Source organism: Cherax quadricarinatus, chromosome 29 (genome assembly GCF_038502225.1).
Source record: "Cherax quadricarinatus isolate ZL_2023a chromosome 29, ASM3850222v1, whole genome shotgun sequence".
NCBI classification, from domain to species: domain Eukaryota; kingdom Metazoa; phylum Arthropoda; class Malacostraca; order Decapoda; family Parastacidae; genus Cherax; species Cherax quadricarinatus.
Window position 1 is genome coordinate 30,274,654 of NC_091320.1, and position 15,742 is coordinate 30,290,395.

At 37.6% G+C, this 15,742-nt stretch overlaps 1 protein-coding gene across 4 annotated transcripts in view; it reads left to right on the plus strand.

Moving 5' to 3' along the window:
• The window catches only part of LOC128690475 (agrin), a 479,367-nt gene that overhangs the window by 447,467 nt on the left and 16,158 nt on the right, over nucleotides 1-15,742 (plus strand). For all 4 annotated transcript variants that reach the window (XM_070089666.1, XM_070089669.1, XM_070089668.1 and 1 more), the window contains 4 exons: nucleotides 5-139; nucleotides 8,093-8,336; nucleotides 10,803-10,967; nucleotides 12,046-12,177. In XM_070089666.1, coding sequence (XP_069945767.1) covers nucleotides 5-139; nucleotides 8,093-8,336; nucleotides 10,803-10,967; nucleotides 12,046-12,177 — 676 coding nt within the window. The remainder of the gene's footprint in view (nucleotides 1-4; nucleotides 140-8,092; nucleotides 8,337-10,802; nucleotides 10,968-12,045; nucleotides 12,178-15,742) is intronic.

Sequence of the window (15,742 nt, forward strand, 5' to 3'; positions counted from 1 at the left end):
CCAGGAGAGAGGTGCGAGGTACGTTTAGACCCCTGTGAAAGTCAGCCATGCCAAGCCGGTGCCTCCTGTGTAACCCTTCCATCTGAGGGCTTCCTCTGCAAGTGTCCTCCAGGCAGAACTGGTACTCTGTGTGACCAAAGTGAGTTCCTTTTTTTTTTTTTTTTAAATTTCTGTCATTTGGCCTTTACAGACTTATGATTTAGACTAGTTAGACTGAGGAGTGCCCAAAAAGTTATGCATAACCATGGGCATTGTACATGCATTCCAGTGTCACCCATTTCTGTATAAACAATGTGGAAAATTTGAAAAATACAGTACATATAATTCCTTTCTAAAAAAATAGTCTGTTCTTAATGTGATCATATCTAAGCCCTTATATCACACTTTTTTTTTTCCCACAATCACATGGTAGCTCTTGCTTACTGGACTTAAGTAGCAGGGAAGTGTCCTTGGCCCACTCCTCTTTCTCATTTACATCAATGACCTACCGAATGCATCACAATTACTCAAACCCATATTATTTGCAGATGACACAACATACATCTTCTCTCACTCAAACCCAGTCATACTGGCCAACAATGTTAATGCCAATTTGCAGAAAATATCTACCTGGATGATGACTAATAAGCTTACCCTCAGTACCGACAAAACCTATTTCATTCAGTTTGGAAACAGAGTTGCAAATGTTCCACTTAACATAACGCTAAATGGATCACCCATCACAAGACTCACAAAGGGAAAATTCCTAGGAATCCACCTTGACAGTAGCCTCAAATTCCAGACACATATATGTACAACAAATTTCCAAGAAAATCTCTAAGACAGTAGGCATACTATCAAAGATATGGCACTATGTTCCACAATCAGCTCTCCTTGTACTGTATCATTCACTCATCTACCCTTATCTCACATATAGAGTTTGTGCATGGGGATCAACAACACTAAATCGCCTAAGACCATTAATAACCCAGCAAAAGGCTGCAGTCAGAATGATAACAAATTCCCACTCCTGACAGCATACTCCACCAATATTCAAAAGTCTAAAACTGCTCACCGTAAAGAACGTCCATACTTATTCATGTGCCTACTACATACATAGAACACTACACTCAAACATAAACCCTCCACTCAAACTTCTCCTCACCAACCTTAACAGGACATACAACCATAACATGAGACACATCTCTTTTTGATGTACCCCGTGTCCATATCACACTGTAAAAACTCTGTGCACATAAAGGGCCCCAAAATTTGGAATTAATTACCAGTAAATACTAAAGTAACCCTGTCTGAACATCAATTTAAGACTCTTCTCAAAAACCACCTACTCACCCTAAACTAAATACTCAGTATTTAACTTTACCAAAAAATCTCCCAATTACCTAAATCTTAAAAATTCTAAACTAGATGCCCATAGTTCATACATTGATTATTACTACATTGTAGTATAAATATCTACCCAAAACAATACTGCCTCACACCCAGTTGTAGCATTCTCATACTGTAAACTACTTTCAACAACTCACAATGTTATATTCCCATAATATAATTTCAATATTTATTTTTGAAACTATTGTAATTTGAGTAAAATTACTGTCTACTATAAATAATAACAGATGTACAACTTAACCCTTTCAGGGTCCAAGGCCCAAATCTGGAGTCACGCACCAGTGTCCAAGAATTTTCACAAAAAAATTTTGTTATTTTTTCTTATGAAATCGTAGAGAATCTTTTTGTGAAGGTAATAAAACAAAAAGTATGAAATTTGGTGGAAAATTGACGAAATTATGCTCTCGCGAATTTTGATGTGTCAGCGATATTTACGAATCGGCGATTTTGCCGACTTTGACTCCCATTTTAGGCCAATTACATAATTCCAATCAACCAAATTCTTAGCTATTTCACTAGTATTACTTCTATTCTATCGATTGAGCACAAGAAATCGCCAAGTCAACTGTTTCAACTACAAAATAAAGTGATCGGAAATTGTCAATTTGGTCAATTTAACACAAAGTTCAAAATATTCCAATTTCAAAATAGGGTCCAGAATAAACAATTTAGGCATTCCTGGCACTAAACTAACATTTCCTCTGTTCATTAGTTATGTTTTGAGGCTTTACAAATAAATTCCATTTTGATTTTTTATTCACATAATGAATTTTTATTCACACCAAAAAATAGAAGATTTACTGTTATGCAATACTGTAATAATTGTATAAATATCATCACCATATTTGTGAATGTATATTAGACCCACCAGCTGACGTGTATTAGATGTGTGAGGTCGTTTGTTTACTCTTGAATATCGGCAAAAATTTAACATTTCCGCTACTTTGAGCTCAGTTTCAAGCCATTTCCAGGGCTAAAATCAATCAAAATCATCTCTATTTCTGTAATATGTCTTCCATTCTATCAAATGAGACCAAGAAATTGCAAATACAACTATAAAAAACATACGAAAAAACACTGCAAAGTTGCTGTTTTAATCGAAAAATCATGATTTCAGTTTTTTTCTCTCATTATACACAGTGTGCTGCAGGATCTGTTTTATGTGGTGCACACATACCACACAGATGTATTCTCTCATATCTAGGCCCAAATGTACCACTCACAGTTTATCAGAGTGAGCTGAGCTCATGGCGTAGATCTACGGTTTGGACACTCACCGTAAAGCCGTAGATCTACGGGACGGACCCTGAAAGGGTTAAACTGTGATTAATTTCTTAGTATTAACCCTTTGACTGTTTTGGTCGTATATATACGTCTTATGAGCCACCGTTTTTGACGTTTTTGAGATTAACAAGTTAAGAAAGCCTAGAGAACAAATGGATTTGTCAGTTAAAAATAGGAGAGGAGAGTTATTAAATGGAGAGTTAGAGGTATTGGGAAGATGGAAGGAATATTTTGAGGAATTGTTAAATGTTGATGAAGATAGGGAAGCTGTGATTTCGTGTATAGGGCAAGGAGGAATAACATCTTGTAGGAGTGAGGAAGAGCCAGTCGTGAGTGTTGGGGAAGTTCGTGAGGCAGTAGGTAAAATGAAAGGGGGTAAGGCAGCCGGGATTGATGGGATAAAGATAGAAATGTTAAAAGCAGGTGGGGATATAGTTTTGGAGTGGTTGGTGCAATTATTTAATAAATGTATGGAAGAGGGTAAGGTACCTAGGGATTGGCAGAGAGCATGCATAGTTCCTTTGTATAAAGGCAAAGGGGATAAAAGAGAGTGCAAAAATTATAGGGGGATAAGTCTGTTGAGTGTACCTGGTAAAGTGTATGGTAGAGTTATAATTGAAAGAATTAAGAGTAAGACGGAGAATAGGATAGCAGATGAACAAGGAGGCTTTAGGAAAGGTAGGGGGTGTGTGGACCAGGTGTTTACAGTGAAACATATAAGTGAACAGTATTTAGATAAGGCTAAAGAGGTCTTTGTGGCATTTATGGATTTGGAAAAGGCGTATGACAGGGTGGATAGGGGGGCAATGTGGCAGATGTTGCAAGTGTATGGTGTAGGAGGTAGGTTACTGAAAGCAGTGAAGAGTTTTTACGAGGATAGTGAGGCTCAAGTTAGAGTATGTAGGAAAGAGGGAAATTTTTTCCCAGTAAAAGTAGGCCTTAGACAAGGATGTGTGATGTCACCGTGGTTGTTTAATATATTTATAGATGGGGTTGTAAGAGAAGTAAATGCGAGGGTCTTGGCAAGAGGCGTGGAGTTAAAAGATAAAGAATCACACACAAAGTGGGAGTTGTCACAGCTGCTCTTTGCTGATGACACTGTGCTCTTGGGAGATTCTGAAGAGAAGTTGCAGAGATTGGTGGATGAATTTGGTAGGGTGTGCAAAAGAAGAAAATTAAAGGTGAATACAGGAAAGAGTAAGGTTATGAGGATAACAAAAAGATTAGGTGATGAAAGATTGAATATCAGATTGGAGGGAGAGAGTATGGAGGAGGTGAACGTATTCAGATATTTGGGAGTGGACGTGTCAGCGGATGGGTCTATGAAAGATGAGGTGAATCATAGAATTGATGAGGGAAAAAGAGTGAGTGGTGCACTTAGGAGTCTGTGGAGACAAAGAACTTTGTCCTTGGAGGCAAAGAGGGGAATGTATGAGAGTATAGTTTTACCAACGCTCTTATATGGGTGTGAAGCGTGGGTGATGAATGTTGCAGCGAGGAGAAGGCTGGAGGCAGTGGAGATGTCATGTCTGAGGGCAATGTGTGGTGTGAATATAATGCAGAGAATTCGTAGTTTGGAAGTTAGGAGGAGGTGCGGGATTACCAAAACTGTTGTCCAGAGGGCTGAGGAAGGGTTGTTGAGGTGGTTCGGACATGTAGAGAGAATGGAGCGAAACAGAATGACTTCAAGAGTGTATCAGTCTGTAGTGGAAGGAAGGCGGGGTAGGGGTCGGCCTAGGAAGGGTTGGAGGGAGGGGGTAAAGGAGGTTTTGTGTGCGAGGGGCTTGGACTTCCAGCAGGCATGCGTGAGCGTGTTTGATAGGAGTGAATGGAGACAAATGGTTTTTAATACTTGACGTGCTGTTGGAGTGTGAGCAAAGTAACATTTATGAAGGGATTCAGGGAAACCGGCAGGCCGGACTTGAGTCCTGGAGATGGGAAGTACAGTGCCTGCACTCTGAAGGAGGGGTGTTAATGTTGCAGTTTAAAAACTGTAGTGTAAAGCACCCTTCTGGCAAGACAGTGATGGAGTGAATGATGGTGAAAGTTTTTCTTTTTCGGGCCACCCTGCCTTGGTGGGAATCGGCCGGTGTGATAATAAAAAAAAAAAAAAATAATATACTCAAAAATTCCAGCGGCTTCAAATCAAGCAGGAGAAAGCTATTAGGCCCACATGTGAGAGAATGGGTCTGTGTGGTCAGTGTGCACCATATAAAAAAAAATCCTGCAGCATGCAGTGCATAATGAGAGAAAAAAAAAACTCAGACCGTTTTTTTTTTAATTAAAATGCCGACTTTGTAGTCTATTCTCATCTAGTATTTATGGTTGTATTCTTGTTTTCTTGGTCTCATTTGATAGAATGGAAAACATATTATGGAAATAGAGGTGATTTTGATTGGTTTTTCTTCTGAAAAGAATCTTGAAATGGAGCTCAAAATAGGGGAAATGTTTGATTTTTACCGATGTTCAAAAGTAAACAAATGATGTCATTTTCCAATAAATGTCCAAGTAGCCATTCAAATATGCAGTAATGAATGGGTTGACATTATTTATACAATTATTACAATATTGCAGTAGTCTGGATAACAGTAAATCTTCTATTTTTTGTTTGAATAAAAATTCAAAATAGAAAGCAAGAGTAATATCAGAGGGGCCTGAAGACGTGACTGATGAGCAAAGAAAATGTTATTTTAGAGCCAGGAATGTCTGCATTGTTCATTCTGGACCCTATTTTGAAATTTTCATAATTTTTAATTTTCGTGAAATTGGCCAAATTGCAAATTTCTGACCACGTTATTGGGTAGTTGAAATCTGTAAATGGGCAGTTTCTTGTACTCAATCGATAGAAAAAATGGAGTTCTAAAGAAATAGCTATGAGTTTGGTCAACTGGAACAATGGAATTAGCCGAAAATAGGGCTCAAAGTGGGCGAAATCGCCGATTCATACATATCGCCAAGGTCGCCAACTTCGCAAGAGCATAATTCCGTCAGTTTTCCATCAGAAACGATTCTTTATCATTTCATAAGAAATTTTTTTTTTTTTTTTCTGAAATTTTGCGAGACTAGGAGACACCTCAGGATTTGGGGTTGCGACAGTCAAGGGGTTAAGTAGTCTGTAAACCATTAAATTAAGTTTGCCCATAAGGCCTAGGCATGAAAGTGGCTCTTTGCACTGCAACTCATTATTGTAATTTCATAATATCAGTGTAATCTTGCAAGGAAATAAAATTTGTTTGTTTGTATTTTAGCAAATGCTAAATCTTGGACTGATGATATTCTTATTAATCTGTCTAGCTGTCCTCGTTACATGTCAACAATCAAGTGGCAGTGTCTCATAGCTTGATTGCTAGTGCACTCAGCTCACACACTGAGGTCCAAGGTGTGATCCCCAGTACGGCTGGAAAACATTAGGTTGTCTTTCCATAAGACTCCTGCTGCCCCTATTCACCTATCAGTAAAATGGGTACCTGGGAGTTAGTTGACTGGTGTGGGTCACATCCTGGGACAAAATTGACCTAATTTGCCCGAAATGCTCTGCATTTCGGCATTTCGGCTAGGTCTGTATATCTTGTACATGTACAGTGGACCCCCGCATAACGATCACCTCCGAATGCGACCAATTATGTAAGTGTATTTATGTAAGTGCGTTTGTACATGTATGTTTGGGGGTCTGAAATGGACTAATTTACTTCACAATATTCCTTATGGGAACAAATTCTGTCAGTACTGGCACCTGAACATACTTCTGGAGTGAAAAAATATCGTTAACCGGGGGTCCACTGTACTTGTAGAAATAAAGATATTATCAGTTTTCTGCTTTCACAATCTCCTTTCTTTTGGTACCTACTTGAAGATCCTCCCAATTTGTCACTAAAGCTGACATTTGTCATGATCATTAGATGGAAAACTTTGAGTAAATTATTTTCAGTGTTTGTTTGTTTTTTTTCTTATTCATCTCAATGGTCATCTCACACCAAGCTTGGTGATCCAAAGAAGGAAATGCATTCACCATCATTCATTCAGTTCTGTTATGCCAGAAATGTGCTGATATCACAATACAGATTATCCTCTGACTTCTTCATCCCCACCCCTCCTTCAGAGTTCAGTCACTGTACTTCCCACCTCCAGAACTTGAGTCTGGCTAGCCAGTTTTCCTGTCTCCCTTTGTTACCTTGCCTACACTCGACAGCACATCCATTTAAAACCACTTGTTTACATTCGCCCTTATCTAATATGCTCACACAAGCCTGCTTAATGCTCAAAAACCTAAAGCTCAAAGCCCCCTTTACTCCTATCCATTCAACAATTCCTTCCACCCTACATTTATACATCCTCTTCATCATCTGATCCCTGTCCATCTTTAAATGTTCAAACCACCTCAGCAACCTCACTGCCTCTGGTAAGACAGTGATAGTGTGAATGATGGTGAAAATGTTTTTTTGGGTCACTCTGCCTCCGTGAAAGATGGCCCTCATGTTAAAATAATAATAATTTCAATTTTTTTTTAACGTGTTGGCCATTTCCCACTGAGGCAGGGTGATCCAAAAAGAAAGAAAAACCCCAAAAGAAAGATAAAACTTTCATCATCATTCAACACTTTCACCATCACTCATACATAATCACTGTCTTTGCAGAGGTACTCAGATACGACAGTTTAGAGGTCCCTCCAAACTGCCAATATCCCAAACCCCTCCTTTATAGTGCAGGCATTGTATTTCCCATTTCCAGGGCTCAAGTCTGGCTAACCGGTTTCCCTGAATCACTTCACAAAATTATGCATAAAAAATACGAAAATCTGAAGAGCCATAGGATGCACAATATTCCTAGCAAAACTTAATCTTGTCTTATAATCTGCTTAGGTTTTTAAGGGTCTAATACATGATATTGATAGGAAATTACAACAAAAGATACAAATTACTAAATGCATAATTTAAAATAAAAATGTTGTAATTTAAATGAAACTATGTAAAAATGTTACACATGGAATAACTGTAACTCACCAGATAGACAGGATTCAAACCCAAGGCCTGGTCTCAGACCGAGCCATGGGGGCGTTGACCCCCGAAACCATCTCCAGGTAAGGTACATTGGTTATAGAACCAATTTGCTAATTTTAGGACTGGCTTCCCATGGGTTTGAACCCTGTGCATTCATTTTGTTCATAGTTGTGTTTTAGAGTTTTGATAGTTAATGACTGTATACCATAGATTTGGAGTGAAAATAAATAGGACTGGTGTGTGTCTGGAATGCAACTATAGTTTTCCCAAATAATTTATTCAAATTTTGTATTTGATGTGTTGATTCAGTTTGTGGTTTTCCAGCACATCACTACACAAATCAAGGGCTTAATATTTATAAATTTATTATTGTTTTATATCAGTTAATTTATGCAGACCTCATGCCTACTTAATCTCTACAGTGGACCGCACTCTTCGGGAGTCAGTTATTCCAGACTTTGATGGAGATGCCTATCTTGAACTCCCAACTCTAGAGAATGTTGGCAACTCTTTAGCCTTGGAGATCTGGTTTCTTACTAGATCTCCAGATGGTGTCCTGCTCTACAATGGACAGATGGGTGGGGGAGGAGACTTCATTGCCTTAAATCTTCGCAATGGACACGTTGAATTCTCCTATAACCTTGGCTCTGGTCTTGCCACTCTAGTGTGAGTAATTTCCCATTGAATCCACTTTTTTCCCTGTTTAATGGTTTCCTTAGGGTATCTTATGCAGTATTTTGATAAGTTGCATTATAGTTTGTACTTTAGACAATATTATTAAATATATATGGGGTAGGAATATTCAAGGGCACGAGAATGGGGCATGATGGTTATAAATCAACTATCAGGCTCTTGTAAGTCCCAGTTCCTAGTTCTGCACCTCATATTTTCACCTTTTAAGAAGTATCCGGTGTTTACCACTTCCATGTCTGATCTTTGTTATTCAGATTAATATCACAAAATTAGACCTGCTTCCTACACAGAATCACCAATTATAATGTGTTGTTTCAGATTCAGGCTGAAGTAAGTAGTGGACCACTGGTGTAGGTGGTAAACTTCAGGTCAGAGTGAGCAACATGAACAAGCACAATTTGTTCCTGAACTTACTCTGGCACAAGTAACGTCTCTTTAGCCACTCTCACGCTCTTGGTCTGGACCTGTGCTGTATCTGAGCAGTGATTGATGTGCTCAAGCTTGTCTAGGATATACTGATAAATTAAATCAATGTCATTAAGTCCTAATCATAGCAAATAACTTTAGTAAAGAGTTAATGTAGCTCATGACAAAAAATGTCAAACAAAGAAGCAAATTACTGTATAACAGGTCTGAGAGCCATGACCTGGCTTAAACCAATCCCTCAACCACCTTTGTAGTTGCACTTGCATGCCTTTGCACTAGCAACAAATAATCAAATTTGGAAGAATTTACAAGTTGAGCTTGATAAGTACAGAATAATTAATTGTAATGTATCAGATATTTTTTCAAACATGCAGATTAGCTCTTAATTTCAATGGAATATGCCTGATTAAAAATAGATGTATGCCAAAACTCTATATTAAAGATAATATACTGTTTATACAAAGCAGGTCAATAAAACAAATTAAGGGTACATAAATAGAATGAAGGAGATAGATATTCAAAATAGGAAATAAATTATTTCGTCACCAAGGAGTGCAACTCATTCTCATTAGTTGAGCACAAATAATATCTAGGCCAGGGGTCCCCAACCTGTGGCCCACAGGCTGCAAGTGGCCCTTCTGGGAAATGGATGTGACTCGTGTGAAATTGTTAATTCACTTTTTATGTAGGCTCTGCACTGCACAGTATCAGCAAAACTGTGCAGCCCTCATCACACATTTGACTATCAAATGTGGCCCACTTTTGTTCGGAAGGTCGAGAACCACTGCTCTAGGTGATATATACGTCTTTCAATATAGGTTTTTTCAGAATGATTGTATTAATAGCAATCCAAAGCATTCAATAACCACATTATAAAAATGACATACAATTCATCGTGGTAGGTATTGTTAGCCTGGATATAGTTGCTCTTGCTGCAGTAGTTTCAAGAAGTGGTGAAATTTTCACATCACTTTACTTTAGTGTACACTTTATGAAATGTATGTTTGTAATAATAATATTGCACTTGTTATTGAACTCCTTGCATGTATTTAATAGCATTTACATATTTATAATACAGTAACCATTTAATATAGTTTTGGCAGTAAAGTATTTATTGATCAGATATTCCTGAGTAATAATGCCATGGTATTTATTGCTATCCATAAGTATCTTTCCTGCTGCATATATTATCCCTTTAACTTTTTCCAACAAGGTAATGACCAAAGTACCCAGCACAGCTTCTATCCAGTGTGGGTCCATGCCAGTCCTCAGCCACCACATGTTCGAAATTTTACAATATGCACATCACCCCAAGGTGTCTGATTGCTGAACTTTTTCTTTATTCGAACATCTGCCAAGAGGACCTTATACTTTCTCTTCTTAAAGGCTGAATGCATCAAATTGATTTCCTGGTACCATCACACACATTTTGCCAAGCTCACATGCCACAGTTCTGTACCACACACTAGATTATGTCTCAGGTTGAAATAAAACTTTTTTTTAGCGAGTTTGTTTTGCACTGTATTTTTTTGCCGAGTAATTAATTATTTTCCACATTTTGTTTAAGCTAAATAATCCTATAATTGATTTGTACTGAATCTTCTTGGATATTTTTCACTTTTGTTTTTGTTATGTTTTTGCCTCATTTGGCCATTACCAGCTTGTACATGTGTGTCTTGTCCTGTTGAGGATAATTAAGGTAATACATATTTATTATACTTAGAAATTAATACTGTCCCCATTTGTATGCTACTTTGCAACAGAATTTAGTTCACAGTTCATCTGTATACTCAGTCACTGTCAAAAGAAGCTTAGCGAACAGATCTTGTGTTAGAAAGGATTATCATTTATTAAATAATGTACATAGAAAATAAATTTTTAATGTCATAATTTGTTATATAGTCAGAATTTTGATTCATATATACTCCACCTTACAAATTATGAATACCAGTAACTCAGCCATCCAGAATGAAAAAAATTCCACCCTAACTTTCATCATCCTCCTGTTTACAGAAGTCCCAATCGAGTGCCACTGAACACTTGGCATGTGGTTCGTGTGCGCCGCAAGAAGAGGCGTGGCATCCTGAGACTTAATCAGGGTCGGAGGGTCATGGGCAAGAGTGGGCCTAGGCTAAAGGAACTCAACCTCAATCAGCCACTTTATCTTGGAGGCCTTGAGTAAGTTCAACACTATATTACAATGCCCACTCATAACAATTTAATTCCCAGCCTTATTACTAGTGTGAGAAATGCCATTTAGAGAATCATCTAGCTCATAAAAAGAAAAGAAAATGCAGAATTTAAATATTGCACTTTTTCTTTATTTCGAACACTTGCTTTATTTAGGAGGTAATAGTGGTACCTCGGGATACAAATTTAATTCATTCCAGGAGGCTGTTCGAGTGCCGATACTGAACGAATTTGTTCCCATAAGGAATAAAGTAAATTAGATTAGTCAGTGTCAGACCCCCAAAAATACACTTACAAAAGCACTTACAAAAATACACTTACGTAATTGTTCGAGTTGGGAGCTGTTCGTGTGCCGAGGTACCACTGTATTTAGTTAAGAATTTTACAAGTAAATAAATGGTTTTCTTTTAAGAATTTAGCTTTTTCCCTTTTTCTTATGATATAATCAAGACAATATATTCAAGAACTAACGAAGACTTCCATTTGGTTCAGATTTTATCATTATAAATATCTTTAAGACAATCAGAACACTTTTTAAGTCATTTTTTTTTTTAGTTATGGTTGTTTACTTTGGGAAAATCAGCCTTCTTCAAAAATTAATAATTGTATATTCTTCCTGTTTGAAAAATAAAACATGTTCTCCATCACAGAAACAAACAACTATTTCTTTGTGTAGTACGAAGTGTAGTTTACATGTAATAAAATACTGTTAAGCACAAAGAAAGCCACTAGCATGCCTGTGCATTTTGGGCAGACCAGTACTAATGCTTACACACTGCTTAAGATCAGACATACATTACCGAGTGGTAAATTTTAATTTTGTATTACTACAAAAAGAGAGGTAGCAAAAATGTTACAATTAGTACAATTTACAATAGAGGTACCAAAACATTACAAGTAGCACAATTTACAATAGTACAATTTTAAGTGTGTATTAATACTTTAAACTGATTTAGTGATCTTAAGTTAATTAGGATTTATTAAGTAGAAAAGATGTCTCCTCTTCAGTAACAAAACAAGATGTTATTTCTACCTTCAAAAACTAATGTCATAATTTTGTTCTCAGGAACTACACTAAGGCGCATCCAGACTCTGGGGTTACCATGGGTCTTAATGGAGCCATTCAGCGCCTTCTTGTCAATTCAGAAGTCTTTGACAACTTGGATGAGCGAGCCACAGGTGGTCGAGGTGTCCGCAGGTAAAGAGAGCATGATATTGTTTGGTAATTTGTATAGCTGTAGGACAGTAGTGACTTTTAGACTATTTTATCATAAGGGATAGAGGAGGGAGGGGGAAATGTGATATACAGTGCCTGCAGAAATAATCCAAACCTCTCCTTTATTATAATGAAAGTTGTCAAAAAGCAACAGTATAAACATTATAGAACAAAAACTATAATAATTGGTTCTTCCATTAATATTCTGTCGTTTCCCCTTTGACGACCATTTGGAGCCATTTGGTCATGCTTTCACTTAGATTCCCGAAGTAAGCAGTGGATAACTCGTTGACCCAAATGTCCTTGCTCTCCAGATTCAGGCATGCTATGGATGAAATGTGGCAGGATTCCATCTTTTTTTCTTCATGATATACCAGGCATTCTCAACAGGATTGAGTTCTGACCACTGTAAAACCTCAATATTATTCTCAGCAAGCCACTTTGATAATGATTTTTGTAATAAAAAAGGGAAGATTTGGATTATTTTTGTGGGAATTTTAACAGTACAAGAAAAAAAAGGAAATATGTAAAAATCCTTAATTTTGTTTAGAATATGACAGCATATATCCATGGAGGTATTACCATCTTGTAATATGAGAATGATATGAAGGCCTATTAAATATCTGTGGAAACAAAGTGTTTGAGCACATGGAAACCTAGTTCTAAAACTAGCAAGTTAGTACTTCACCACCGGTTTAAATAAAGTTAAGAATAATAATCCAACTAGGGTATATTTCTATATATGAAAGGTGTTTTCATGGGTCTCATTGTGATCATGTATACCTGTGGTGAGAGTGCTGGCCTGCTAGTTTTAGAACTGACTTGCCATGAATTCAAACCCTGTTTATTCCCAGAGTAAATAACAGTGCTATTATTATGATTTTTGTCAGCTTGTCAGGTATTTTTTCAATGTCAGGATTACTAGTCCTTTCTGTCTTGTAAATAAATAGGATGACAGTTAAATCTTATAAAACCTCTATTTACAATGAGAATACACTTTACATTGTATTTCTTTATCAATAGTCTTTATTCTTTCAATATTCCCTTTACAATTTAGGAGAGGAGGGGTAAAGGTGGCTTGGCTGACTGGCCAGATATTGTAGGGTAAACACAAGTTATACTGTGGAAATACAGGAATTGCAGCATTGTAAGGCTGTATTTCTGAGCAAAAAGTAGTATATTCCCAGGAATATGGGTGTAATCCTTTGACTACTGCCCAGAAGATGGGTATGAGGGTACATAATAGTTACCAGATAGCCACTCCTAAGCCCTTCCTCTATCAGTATAGAAATTTTGTTGCTGCCCCTGGATCCAGGCAAGAATACAGTAACTCTAAAATTATAATCATCACAAAACAAGGCATGGAGTGGAAAAATTACCCCAGACCATTACCACATATCACTGAACCACATTGGCTGTCTCCTACTAAGGGCAAGTGACCTCAAACATTTAACTCCTTTATTTATTCTGTAAGCTTCTTTTTGGGAGTTATCTTGCCTTGGTGAGAGATAACCTATGTTTCAAAAAAATCTCAGATAATAAACACAATAAATTAAAATAACCAGCACATCATCATACTGGTCAAAACAGTACTTATGCTGCCTAACTGCCTAATTTTGGGTGTGATTTACAGGGCCCCAAATCTTGATAGGGAGTGCAGTAAACTTCTATGGGACGAAATTCGTAAGGCATCTACATACGAAAATGTTGTGCTAATGGGAGATTTCAACTATAGACAGATTGACTGGAGCAATTTGACAGGAAATTTAGAGTCGGGTGACTTTCTTGATACGATCCAGGATTGTTTTTTAAAACAGTTTGTGACAGAGCCAACTAGGGGAAATAACCTCCTTGACTTGGTTCTTGCCAGTAGGGAAACACTAATTAATAATCTTGAGGTTAATGATGAGCTTGGGGAGAGTGATCACAAATCACTCAGTTTTAACATATCATGGAATTCCCCTAATAATGGCAATCAAGTCTCCGTCCCTGACTTTCGCTTGGCTGATTTCATAGGACTGAAAAATTACTTAGGTGGGCTGAACTGGAATGACCTGACTAGGGGTCAGGTAGGTGGTGATGGTTGCCGATATGATGCTTTCCAGGGCATAGTTCTAGCTGCTCAGTCAAATTATGTTCCAAATAGGGAAATCAGATCAAACAAAAATGATCCTAAATGGATGAACAATAGATTAAAATATCTGATTGGTCAAAAGAGAGGCATATATAGGCAAATCAAAAGAGGAGAGGGGCAATTAAGAAATCGATATATTCAGTTAAAGAGAGAAATAAAAAAGGGAATTAGAAAAGCAAAAAGAGATTATGAGGTTAAAGTTGCAAGAGAATCGAAGACTAACCCAAAAGGATTCTTTCAGGTATACAGAAGTAAGATCAGGGACAAGATAGGCCCACTCAAAAGTTCCTCGGGTCAGCTCACTGACAGTGATAAGGAAATGTGTAGAATTTTTAACACATACTTCCTCTCAGTTTTTACACAGGAGGATACCAGCGATATTCCAGTAATGATAAATTATGTAGAACAGGACGATAATAAACTGTGCACGATTAGGGTCACAAGTGACATGGTCCTTAGGCAAATAGATAAATTAAAACCTAACAAATCCCCAGGCCCTGATGAACTGTATGCAAGGGTTCTAAAGGAATGTAAAGAGGAGCTTAGCACACCTTTGGCTAATCTTTTCAACATATCACTACAAACTGGCATGGTGCCAGATAAGTGGAAAATGGCAAATGTGATACCTATTTTCAAAACAGGTGACAGGTCCTTAGCTTCGAACTATAGACCAATAAGCCTAACCTCCATAGTGGGAAAATTTATGGAATCAATAATTGCCGAGGCAGTTCGTAGCCACCTTGAAAAGCATAAATTAATCAACGAATCTCAGCATGGTTTTACAAAGGGGCGTTCCTGCCTTACGAATTTATTAACTTTTTTCACTAAGGTATTTGAGGAGGTAGATCATGGTAATGAATATGATATTGTGTATATGGACTTCAGTAAGGCTTTTGACAGGGTCCCACATCAGAGACTATTGAGGAAAATTAAAGCACATGGAATAGGAGGAGAAATTTTTTCCTGGATAGAGGCATGGTTGACAAATAGGCAGCAGAGAGTTTGCATAAATGGGGAGAAATCAGAGTGGGGAAGCGTCACGAGCGGTGTTCCACAGGGGTCAGTGTTGGGCCCCCTGCTGTTCACAATCTACATAAACGACATAGATGAGGGCATAAAGAGCGACATCGGCAAGTTTGCCGATGACACCAAAATAGGCCGTCGAATTCATTCTGACGAGGACATTCGAGCACTCTAGGAAGATTTGAATAGACTGATGCAGTGGTCGGAGAAGTGGCAGATGCAGTTTAATATAGACAAATGCAAAGTTCTAAATGTTGGACAGGACAATAACCATGCCACATATAAACTAAATAATGTAGATCTTAATATTACGGATTGCGAAAAAGATTTAGGAGTTCTGGTTAGCAGTAATCTGAAACCAAGACAACAGTGCATAAGTGTTCGCAATAA